We start from the raw sequence: 11,841 nt of genomic DNA on the forward strand, positions 1-11,841 counted from the left end.
CGCCATAACACCATAGAAGAAGAAAGTTTCTGAGTGACCGTTTACGCAAAGATGTTAATAACTAAACCAAGATAAACCACAACCCATCGTTTCAAATGGGAACAAGTGAGTAAGAGTGGGCGGAACAAGCAAGGAGGTTGGCAGTGCTAATCACAATTTAGCGACATTCTATTGGAGTATTTCCGTTAGGGGACGCCTACTCTGAAGTGCGCGTGTGCATTAACTCCGCCTTTGCACTCCTATGCAACTCAATTAGTTTTTTTCCTTTGGCAAAGGGTACATTTGACAAAACTTAGTCCACTCTGTTCGTTACATATTTTAGTTTTGGGAACTGAAATCTGTATTGAGATCAGATGTTTAATCGATGAGATGATTAGCAGGACGTCGGCCAAAATTCATCTCGTTCCATCTTCTGTAAGTGAGTGTAAACGCCAAGCGGATTGCTTCATATCTGGTGAAATATGTCTCATTGTTCTAACTGTGCCTCAAGCGTTTGCAGCACTGAGGGTTAGTTATACAAATATTTGACTGGGTATAATAAGATTTGCAGCGGCACACCCTCCACCAAATATTTTTGTTGTTGTTGCACATTTCTATGTCATTTAACTTTAGTACAGTTTTTCGTTTCGACGGATCTGACTGTAGAAGAACGAAGGCGTTTAGTGTCGGTTACAAAATTGAAAGGTAAATTACGATTAAAATGTCCCATTACAAACAACTAGTTTTACGTGGTGCTATGCAAATCAACTTTATAGAGACGTCGCTAGCTGGTAACTAGTTAACGTTAGCCAACACAGGCTTCGGGAGTTTAGCTAGCGAGAACGTACAGTGTAACACTGGCCTCTTAAATTATATTCAATAACAGATGGCTATTTAATCATGTAAACCGCAACGTTTGTTTATTAACGCGAGCCAAGTTGACTTAGTTAGCTAGGTGGACTTGTTTTGCGAGACGATATCAAAATATAACGTTACTGATATAATAAGGCCTACTATAGTCGAAGTTGTTTGGTACACTGCGTTTAGTCATAACATCATCCCACATCCCCCCCCCCACACTCGTAGATCTAAATTTTTATCAGATGACTAACTACTTTTTATAGCAACTGTTACATAACGTTACAGCTGTAACTAGCTAATTAGATACATTAGGACACTTCTGACAACCCGGGGTAGCTAATGTTAGCTAGCTAACAAGCTACCGACTAACATGTGCCCTTTTTAAAATGGCCGCAAGGGTCGTTAAGGTTCAGGTAGTTACTATTTATCCGAGTGTGTCACGTCAGTAGCTAACTAGCTATAGTTTCGCAAAATCGGCTAGCTAGTTAGACATATTTTTACCACTAACTGGCACTTCTGTCAATGCAAAAACGTTATTTCTTGTCTGCAGATTATTCAGTGTATCCCAAAGATGGTCAGACCTTACTCCGGACCTCCTCGGTTCAAACCCAGGTATGTGCAGTTACAACAAAAGGGGCAGTGTATACTAATTAATGATTGGTGATGTCAATTAATTTGGATTTTAGTCTATTTTACTTGTGTAGACTAGATATGGCTAATGATATAAATAACATGAATTGTGTGGGTGTTTCAAGTTTCTTCAAGACTTTGTTTTGTTATTCAACAGGCCCTACTCTGATGGCTACAATATGCCACATGAAGAGAATTACAGCCCCCACCCCAGGAGTCAGAGAGGATTCCGGGGCCACTCAGGAAAGGTCCCTCCAAGCTGGAGAGATTCCAGAGGCAGAGGACGTGCTCACTTTGCCAAAAGGCCCCCACTGATGGGAGAACGGAGACCCCCACTGATGGGAGAACGGAGGCCCCCACTGATGGGAGAACGGAGGGAGCGACCTTTCAATCAGTGGAGGTCCCAAAACCAGGATTCCTTCAACACATACCCCTCCCAAACGGAGCCCCATCATGGCCACAGGAGGCCTTCCCCTTCCGGGCCAAACCGTCCCCCCCCAGCTCAGCATAGGTCCTCCCCGCATACTCCTGGACAAGGGCCCCAGGGCCAGAGGGGTGCACTTATCCATGGAAACCACTCAGGTTACAGATCCCCCTCACCACGCCATTATCATAACCAACCTCCTGACAGGAGGCCACAACCCTCACAGTCCCCCCACAGTTCCTTCAGGGGCCCTCACAAGCGCCCAAGTCCGTCTCACGAAGAGGACAGGAGCTGGGGTGTCCGGCCGCCTTATAGTCCCAGGGAGAGGCAGTTTGAGCGCCCAGGTCGCGGGGGGATGCGCTGGAATGGGCCAGGGCCCATTCCCCGACCACACAATGGTGAACGTGGGCCCTCTGGCTCCCCCCAGAGAAAGCCACGGGATTCTCATAGCAGAGGTCCTTATCCAGAGAGGTACAGGAGTGAAGATACAGTATGGGCTGGGTAATATAAATGGAGGGGAAAAGTGTAAACTCACGTAGTCCTCTGCGTCAGAGGTCAAAATTATCGTTCAGTATTACAATGCTGATAAACAGTAAAATGCAGTGATCTGATGTTATTACACTACTAGTCACCTGCCACTGGAAAGTATATGCTCTCTGAAGGTTTTACTCTCCTACCTGTATCATGGCATAATGGTGAAGGGGCAGCATAAAGGAAAGCTAAACCTCCGTTTCCCACTTCACACGATAATGGATCTTCCAATGTAATCATTTTTTGTATTGTTTGTGATGGATGTGCAGGTGGTCTGCTGAGCGAGATCCCAGGCAGCAGCATGGAGTGGTGGGAAGGGAGCGGGAGGGCAGCGGACGCCGCAGCGCTGAGTGGGCACAGGAAGGCAGCCCTCACCACCCTCCCCACAGATCCCCCACATGGAAAGGAGGTTGGTCGTCGTCCTCTTTCCACGAGAACAGCCCTCAGGCAAGGCCAAGTGGGCCACCACACAAGAGGAAGTTCCAGGAGCGCGGGATCCCTCCTGCAGGCCCTGATGTGGAGCATGGTCACCCAAAGCGCCCTCGCAGAGAGATTCCACATTACTTCAACACCCCTAGGGGATTTGGCGGCCGTCCCTTGTCATTCAGGGACAAGAGTCGTTTGCTGAAGGGGCGTAAAATGAGAGCGGAGTCGGTGATGAGGCTCAAAGTACCTCCACCTCAGCCCCAAGGAGCAGAGATCCATGAAGAGGAAGGGCCTCATACGTCCAGGGGAAATGTGCCATCCAAGTTTGCTCTTCGGAGGGAGCGTTTCCAAGCAAACGCTGGCCCACTGAGGAAGAGGCCGATGCCCCATCAATCACCCCCCAACCAAGAAGCCAATTCAACCAAGTCTTCCAGGGACTCAGAGTCACAGAAGGAACAAGTGGACTCTCAGCGAGCCTTGAGCACACACAGGTACGGTATCTTCCTTCTCACTCTGGGAGCAGGGGCGTGATGATGTTTAGAAGGTCAATCTTCAAAGATATCTGAATATGAAGGGAATGCCAACTTACAGCCATTTTCCTGTGATGGAGGAAATGGAGTTACAGTGATGTCCTGTATCAGTTAAGTTTTGAAATCAAATATCCAAAGACCTCTGGGGTTGCACTTTCAAGTGTGCTGGCAGTGTACAAAATAATTCACAAGGGATTGTTCTGGGCGCCAGTCATTCAAAGTTGAATTAATATCTGCCTATTCGATACTATTCGATACAAAAGATACTAGAAAATCTGTGTTTTGCGAGGCCTGTCCCTCTGTGGTGCTATTGGGGTCTGAAGCTAGAGGTGCTCTGAGGAGCTTCTAGAGGTGCTCTTCTCTGACCAAGTGGAAAAGTTGAAGAAACATTCTCATGATGCCAGACACAACATAACCCCCTGACATAACAGAAGTTCAAAAGAGCAGTTCATACATGAAGAGGACTGCTAATAAGAGAACTGAGGACATTCCCTTTAAATCAGCTGAAATGCCACAGTCGTTGCACACCAACATGCATGACTCATAGGAAAGGAGGAGATTGATGTTGATCACCATATAGAAGGCTCTGAAACTGGAAGCTGTCATACTGGTTTAGGTTACACAATCTGTCCGTTTGAGCAATAACATTCAAATGGCAAATGAATATGCACCAGCTTCCATGAAGATGATGTCTTGAGGAACTTTGGGGAAAATGCATGATACTACCACTGGCAACAACGGGACAAGTGGCAAGAGGAGAGGACGATGCCATTAATGATTTATTTTTTAAACAACAAAAAAACATTTGAATAATTTGGCAGACCCCTATCCAGTGATTTACAGTAGTGAGTGCATCAATTCTCATACTTTTTCATACTGGTCCCCCATGGGAACTAAACCCACAACCCTGGCCAAGTGCCACGTGCTACCAACTGAGACAATTGGGACCTTACGCTGTAATAATACATAGATCATACAATGCTACTTTTAATTCTTAGACACAGAATGCAGACGTGCAGTTGACTCTATCTAAAAAAAATATGAATTACTCCCCAAATGAACAATTTGACCTTCAAGAAGCAAACTTGACGACTGAAGAGATAATGGACCACACCTCTGTACATTAACAGCACACTGAACTTCATCTGGCTAGGCCAGTGAACAGTGGACTTTTTCTGCATGCAAGAATACATCAAATCTGTGTCTATACAGAACATATGCAGTGGACTACAGTTCTCTACACTACACAGTGGATCTAATCTTTACACCGCAAGTTTTGCAGAGGATGGCAGCCTTACAAGTACAACAATTGGAATGTTCACAAGCAAACAATGGATTCCATTCATACAAAGTGCAAGCTGCTTTACAACAATTGCTCTGTATGGCTTGTTTATTCAAGCATACTAAGTTTTGACTGAAGATGTACAAGTGGAACACTGACCGTACACTGACCACCTCGAGCTGAATTCCTCACACTACTTTCACCAGATAGGATGCAAGATTACAAGATAATCCCCCATTGAAATTGAATGCCCAGGGTTTGAAGAGGAGTTTAGATTTGGAAGCTGAGACTGACCTTAACGAAGACTAGTAAGGATGAACTAAAGATCAACAGGGAAATCATGGATAGATGGACCATTTGGCTGAACAGATTAGACGCTCATCTCCCTTTTTCATCATTATTTCAATAGTAAGTGGAGAGAATTGACAGCCTTTCGAGTCCAGCTTCAAGTGAAAATCTGGACAGCAAGAGACCAGTTCCTCAGAGCTTTTGGCAACACTTTTCCATTCATGCGTGTCAATTTTCATTCAGAATTTGTGAGCAGCACTACTGGGATGTCAGGTGGATTCGGGGTTCAGTGACAATACAGCGTAAAGAAAACATGGACATTACGTGCTCTTTGTAAGTACCTGAGTGATGAGCAGCTTTTATCATTTTATTTATTCCACATGTAGACCAATGGTCTTTCCTGAGTAATTATGTGAATGTAGCTTTTCCAACAGAACTCTCTCCTTTCTGTTTGTCTTTCCATGTCAGTCCATTTTTTGAGATTACATGTTTTTGTTCTACAGAATAAAATAATTTACATTTTCCAGGGCATTATTTAGACTGATGGAAATTTCACTTACAGGGCAACATCTAAAGATGATGCTAGTAGTAGTAATGTTCTGCTCCGCTGCTTACCTAACCTGGCCTCACAGGCTCCACTGATGGGATGCTCATCACTTGTAATTCTCTGTCTTGGCTGGTCCTGCTCCAGCCCTTCCTCTATAGACAAACGGCTGGCTCGTGACCTAGTCGTTGTGTCCCAGTGGCAGGCACCTGGGACTAACTCAAGCTCAAAGGACAGCCCCCCAAGGGATAGAAGTAGGACACCAAAAAACAAAACTGGCAAGTGGCCCCTGATTTGGTTTGGTCTCATTTTGTCTGTTGGCTAACAGTTTGTTTGATGCTCCTCAATGGGAATGCAATGTCTCTTGGTGAATTTAATATGATTCATTATGAGAATACCTCTTACTCACTCAACTCCTGACTTTTCAGAGCGCTATTACAATTCAGATGAACAACTTACGCTGAATGAACGCTTCTCTAAAATTCATGACTCCAGTCCTTCCCCTTCACCAAGAGACCGGAGATATGCGGAAAGGTAATCCACCAATATGAGAATCAATATAAAACATTTGATGTGAAGTGACTTATGATTGTGTTGCATGGAACCATTTGATTTGTTTAAATCTTGGTGCCTAGTGGTTATGGGTATTTGGTAATGATGTGTCACACGATGGGTGTGGCTTCACACCAATAACTAGTTTCATTCAAGGTTATTTAGTCAGATAATTAACTTTTTACTTGTTATTTTAGGCCAACGAATGTGCCACAGGAGAACCACAGACCTGAAAGACCCTTCAGGAAACCAGGACCACAGGTGAGAATTTCCTGATGGCTGGGTTCTTTGAAAGCTGAGTGTTCATAGCTTTAGTCTTGGGAGTGGGAACGTGTTTACTGTAATGAGTAGGCCGCCCAGGGATACAATATGTCGAATGTTGCCTCCCATACTTTTTGGCAACCCCTGCGCAATTATATTTCTCGATAAACTCCATTCCACCATGTTTGCACATCCTTTACTCGTATGTCCCACAGAGATCGAGCTTCCGTCCCACTAGCCCAAATCGCAAACCAGGTCCTCCTCAGAGAAGACCAGGCCCTGAACCGCCTGGTCCCTTTAGGAAGCCACTCATGGTATGTTGCATTTGTGAGCAGCTCCTATTATAACTTGTGGCCAGTAGGACTTGTCTTAGCCCACTGACTGTGTTCATGTGCCTCTTGGCCTTTTGAAAATGGAGGTAGTAATATCACGGGGATGAAGCTGTAGGTCACTGAAACTGCATTTCTGACCGGTTTTGTTGAATTTCTTTCCCCCCTCTGTAGGGAGGCTTTGTGCCACGTCCTTTCTCTCAAAGGCCAGTGTTCAGGAAGAGCCAGAGCATCCTGTCCAAATACCGTAACATGCCGACGATGCGTCAACATGTACCCCACAACAGAGGGTCTAATTATCGCCGCTGGTGATCAAACTAGAGGGACCAGGGGCACAGTTCAGGGTTACACACCCTTTCCCCCTTGGCCTTGGGTTGCGTCTTTGTCCTGGAGATGGTCCCCCAATGGAACTCTCCCTGTCGTCAGGAGTACATCAGAAAATGACAGTTGTACTGTTTATTTTTTGACTCTGTTTGCATAAGATGTGTTTAAATATACAGAATAGGCTATCAGTTTCTAGTCTTCCAGACTGGTTATTATGGACATTGTTTTTTTGATTTCATAACTGTTACACCTCTCATATCGTGTAAATGAAATTATGAAGATTTTACCTTTTTTATAGTTCCCAGTACCACTTTTTTGTTGTTCCCCAGTGCTTAGAGAAACACTTTTTGCTGTAAAGTAGAAGCAGTCTTCAAGACGATTCCCCAAGGGCTGTTGAATATGATGCTCAGTCTAATTCTCAACCTGTAAAAACTACTGATGCCATCTTCAAGTCCTGCTCATTTCAACCTATGTACATTGTTTTGTTTAAGATATTGCAAATAAATGGCTCAACATGCCTTTTGTGAAATTGTCTGTTGTGCCGTAGGATACACAATAGAATTGGATCTATTGGATGTGTTTTCATAAGGACTGGGGAGATGTAGTTTGCATTTCACATTGCGTGTCACCAATTTCATCATGTCAAGGTTAATGTAAAATAGATGCTTTATTACTGGTCTCCCTTTACTCCAATAGAAGCTTAATGGAAAAAGCAGTGATCAGAATATAGCTGGGAAATTCAATAGACTGATTCTCATTTATGAATACAATGATGTAGATGCTTTATGTAAATCAAGTCTTTACATCAGATCTCTTTCAGAGCCTAGTGGTTAGAGCGTTGGGCCAGTAACCGAAAGGTTGCTGGATCGAGTCCCCGAGCTGACAAGGTCAAAATCTGTCGTTCTGCACCTGAACAAGGCAGTTAACCTACTGTTCCCTGGTATGCTGTTATTGTAAATAAGAATTTGTTCTTAACTGACTTGCCTAGTTTAAGGTCAAATTAAATAGAATCGGGCTGCCTGTCTAAATGCAGGTAAGGCAAAACCTTTGACAGATGTTAAAGACAAAAATGTACAGAGAAAGAATCAAATAGAAAAACGTGTGATAGAAGGAAATGTGCTGAAGTGAGAGGTGTGGAGACAACTGTTCTCGGGTGTACCGTAAATACATTCCTTGGGGATCACCAGTCTGACGAGCCGTTGGCGGTGTGTAGGCTAGCCGTGTCCTTTCTTGTGATTGGTTGTACAATGTCACCATAAAAGGAGAGGACTGCAGGGGACCATTTGTTTTTATGGACAGAAAAGAGCAGAAGCTCAGCTATCCGATCAGGCCCATTGTCTATGTTGGACCGGTTGCATCCCAGAAGTGTCAAAGGTTTGACAGCTGAAGGAAGCTTGTGGGAATAACAGGTATAGATGTAAAGAAAAGTAAGAATTGAAATAAAGGAGACAAAGGGACAAATACACTTCTTTACAGGTTTGCTACAAAGGTAACATTAGGTAGCAGGAGGGTTACAAGACCACCATCCACTTTTACTCTACGAAAAAAGATTGCTTTCAGAGTGCAGTATAACTGCAGAATGCTGAAAATACTGTGTCCAAAATATATATATATATTTTTTACTGCAGTTATTTTGTAGTGTAACTGCAGTTACAGTGCAGTATTACTGTGCCACATTTGACTGCAGTGACTACTTTTACTGCTGTTTAAAAATTCATTTTTTTTTGGTAAGGGTGGAGTTGGTTCCACTTGGAGTGAGAATGGTATAACAAAGGAGAGGTTATGGTTAAATATTAATTAAAATCTGACTCATTTTGGTAGACTGAGAGTCACATATCTCATCTCTGCATAATATACAAAAACTAATGATAAACTGGTTGCGCTTCTTATTCCAATTCAACATCCAATCCAGCTTCCTCTTGACTTTTTCCATTCAAATTCAAACTCAAATGATGGAACTGACTTTGTTTTCATGGCATGCTGTATAGATCTCAGCACCCTGTTCTCCCCTCAGAGGATATTGGATAAATGTGTGTGTTCGATGCCCTGTAGTCTGTCCCTTTAAGTACTCCCAAGTCTGTGTCCCTGCAAACTAGTTGTATCAGGGACTGCCCCAATGGTATTGGTGGTAAGCATGTCTGTGCGCTGAACTTAGCCCAAGACCACCTCTCATCACACTAGCACAATTCATGTTAGGTTACAATGGAACCAGGAGTGAATGGTGTAGAGTTACCATCAATGGAGCTGTATTGCGATAGGAACACTGGCCAAACAATGTGTGTACAGCAGAACTCCTAACAACACCAGCTAAGATTGCTGTTTTGTCAATCAGTCGCTGTCTATTTTCTTGGCTGTAACAAATGGTAACTGCTGACGCTTGGCATTTCTTCTACTGTAAACAGCACTCTGGTTATAGTGTATGCAATCATGTTATATTTCAAACAACAGTTGAACCTAGTTTATTTTCTTGATAAAGAATGATTCATTAATTCTCTTGGCTGTTGATATCTGATAAGTTTGACGCTTTTCAAAATAGGCTTGAACACGTGCATGTCTATGTTCTGATTGACTAATGTGCTTAGTTGGAGAAATCCCAAAGACTATCTACTGACTTAACTCACTCCACTCTGTCATCATTTTTAGATAAAAATTCGAAGCTTCTGGAGCTCTTTTCTCACTTTCATTTTGTCGCTCGACATATCACGTTGGCATTCTTCTGTGTCTCCATGGGCAACTATAGCTCTGGCCTTACCGTGGGTAAGCCATGTCATCATTCTCAAATCCTTTCTTATGTTCCTTTGAACTCACCTACGACGGTTTAGATTCTCCAAACTGTCATCAATGACAAAACAATGTAATACTGGATGACACTCTGTTTTTGACAGCCTGTTGTTTTGCTTCAATGACCCCACCATTAATTATGCCTTCAAATCAAGTCAACAATTTATCTAATGCGTCTGTTGGTTTGTTTTATTTCTCCAAGACATTGAAGATTTTAAGTCACACAGTGTTTCAGTCACAGAGACCCTGAACCAATTGGCAGCACGTGTGGCGGATGAAAGATTTCAGTCACAGATTTTTTCACTGGTATGTATATTTGTACACTGATGTCAATGGCTATCTGGTTATTATTGTGGAGTAGTGAAGCATGCGAGAGGGGTTGTTTATTGTCTCTGAGGAAACTTTTCAACTACTCACTGTGTTCTGTTTGTGTCCCATTTGTCCTTGAGTTAAATTTACCTAATTTGAGCTGGCAAGATGGCAGATAACACAAACGTACATTTGGCGTGTGTTAAATTGAAGTATTCCATATACTATAGTCATTAAGGACTACAGACCAAACGACTACAATATTACCATAACTACATGTACATGTAACAGGATATATGTCAATCAAAATAACAAAATCCTTCTTTCAATCCTCATGTTTCTCTGTCTGTGTTTGCTTGTGTCCTCTCAGGCTCCTCAGTCTAACCTTGACATACAGGAAGACGTACAGGTAGCCCCTACACAGGTGGGTGAGACGCAAGAGAATGAGAAAGAGGACCTCTCCTCTGTCATATCACTCATCAGCAGCCTGGCAGCACCTACAAATGCCCCAGTGTTACCTGTAATTCAATTTTCACCTTACCATGCATGCTGCCCAATGTCAATGTGGTCTATAGAGTTGCTTATTCAATCAATATTGTTCCATCAAAACATTTACACCCAAAAGGATCTTCTGCATGCCTCTTGAATTTGTTTGACCAGTTGTGCTGTTGTGATGTGTCGTTGGACATGTGGTTGAAAAGAAGCTTCACCGGCCTTCAAGGCCCACAATGCTCTCCTCCTCATTATCCACTGGTGCCAGTGCACCACACCCCTTCTCCACACTCATCCCTGGGGCTCTCTCAGCTATCCTGCGTGCTACCCTGCCCCCCCACCTTACCTCTGACCCCAAGCCCAGGAGAGAGCCAGGTGCCCAGTGCCAACTGACCCTCGAGCAGCTGCGGACAGAGCTCCGGGACCTAAGGGATGAGGTCAAACTGATGAAGAGCCAGCACAAGTAAGTCTTTGTTTATCTCAGTGTGTGCAATACAGTAATGTATTCTATTGTTAAAGTATCTCTGTTTGTGCAACTATTGTTTTGTATTGTTATTTCTGTGTGTGCAACTATAGTCATGTATTGTATTGCGTTTTCTAAGTGTGCCACTGATTAGGATTTCTCTTCTCTATGTGTTAGCAAAGAGATTCAACTGCTGATGAATGAGCTGGATGAGGAGAAAAGGATTTGCTTGTCATTACAGGTACTGCGGGTCTGTCGGTAGACGTCTGCATATGATCCAAGTACTGAATACATCACTCTATCAAATATGTACCTAACAGAGATTAGGGGTGTACCTCCACATTGTATTAGTGATCAATTTTATGACATTAACTTTTCCTGACTTACAGGCCCAATGCAGTTGTTTTTATATCAATATGAAATCATTTCTGGGTAACAATTAAGTACCTTACTATAATATTTTTCCATTACATTTACAAAAATAGCAATAATTTAGCTAGGAATGTATGGGAGTGGTCTGAGTGGGGAGGGGGGAATCTGAACTCTCAGTGTTATTAGTTTATTAACCAATTTACCACCTTGCTCGTGTCTACTTGATGTTACCTCTGGGTCTCATGTCTGTGTGTTGTCTTGTGGCCCAGATGGATGTGGCACAGATGAAGAAGCACAAGTCTAAATGAGCAGGCAGGCTCAAACAGCATGGCATCACCAACAATGCCAGAACAAGTGGTAATCTGTCTCTTAGAATGTTCTCTCAAAATTAAGTATCAATGAAATCCAGCCAGGAATTTGCTGTATAGTATCAATCATTTATGAAACAACAGAAAAACTATAG

General features: G+C 43.1%; 1 protein-coding gene and 1 long non-coding RNA gene across 8 annotated transcripts; both read left to right on the forward strand.

Annotated features, from left to right (window-relative positions):
- The first annotated feature begins 216 nt into the window (after nt 1–216).
- On the forward strand, nt 217–7,479 carry si:ch211-114c12.2 (serine/arginine repetitive matrix protein 1). 7 transcript variants are annotated; one of them, XM_042310976.1, is made up of 10 exons: nt 217–414; nt 1,391–1,452; nt 1,628–2,395; nt 2,695–3,342; nt 5,195–5,284; nt 5,643–5,773; nt 5,924–6,029; nt 6,245–6,308; nt 6,524–6,622; nt 6,812–7,479. In XM_042310976.1, the coding sequence occupies exons 1-10, from the start codon at nt 370–372 to the stop codon at nt 6,947–6,949; spliced, it is 2,151 nt and encodes a 716-aa protein (XP_042166910.1). In that variant the 5' UTR covers nt 217–369; the 3' UTR covers nt 6,950–7,479. The 7 variants fall into 7 exon arrangements, with proteins under 7 accessions (XP_042166910.1, XP_024253628.1, XP_042166915.1 ...); XM_024397860.2 differs by having other exon boundaries at nt 218–414; nt 1,628–2,365; XM_042310979.1 differs by having other exon boundaries at nt 219–418.
- A 354-nt stretch (nt 7,480–7,833) lies between these two features.
- Nucleotides 7,834–11,753, forward strand: LOC112231230. The gene is made up of 3 exons (XR_002950430.2): nt 7,834–10,048; nt 10,422–11,006; nt 11,184–11,753. It is a non-coding gene; the product is annotated as an uncharacterized LOC112231230 (long non-coding RNA).
- Nucleotides 11,754–11,841: the final 88 nt, after the last annotated feature.

Source organism: Oncorhynchus tshawytscha, linkage group LG33, assembly GCF_018296145.1.
Source record: "Oncorhynchus tshawytscha isolate Ot180627B linkage group LG33, Otsh_v2.0, whole genome shotgun sequence".
Lineage (NCBI taxonomy): Eukaryota > Metazoa > Chordata > Actinopteri > Salmoniformes > Salmonidae > Oncorhynchus > Oncorhynchus tshawytscha.

Coding starts and splice junctions, on each gene's coding strand:
- si:ch211-114c12.2 (XM_042310976.1), top strand. CDS start 370: ATGATTAGCAGGACGTCGGCCAAAATTCATCTCGTTCCATCTTCT. Junction 6,309..6,523: donor TCAGGAAACCAGGACCACAG/GTGAGAATTTCC, acceptor TATGTCCCACAG/AGATCGAGCTTCCGTCCCAC. Junction 6,623..6,811: donor CCTTTAGGAAGCCACTCATG/GTATGTTGCATT, acceptor CCCCCTCTGTAG/GGAGGCTTTGTGCCACGTCC.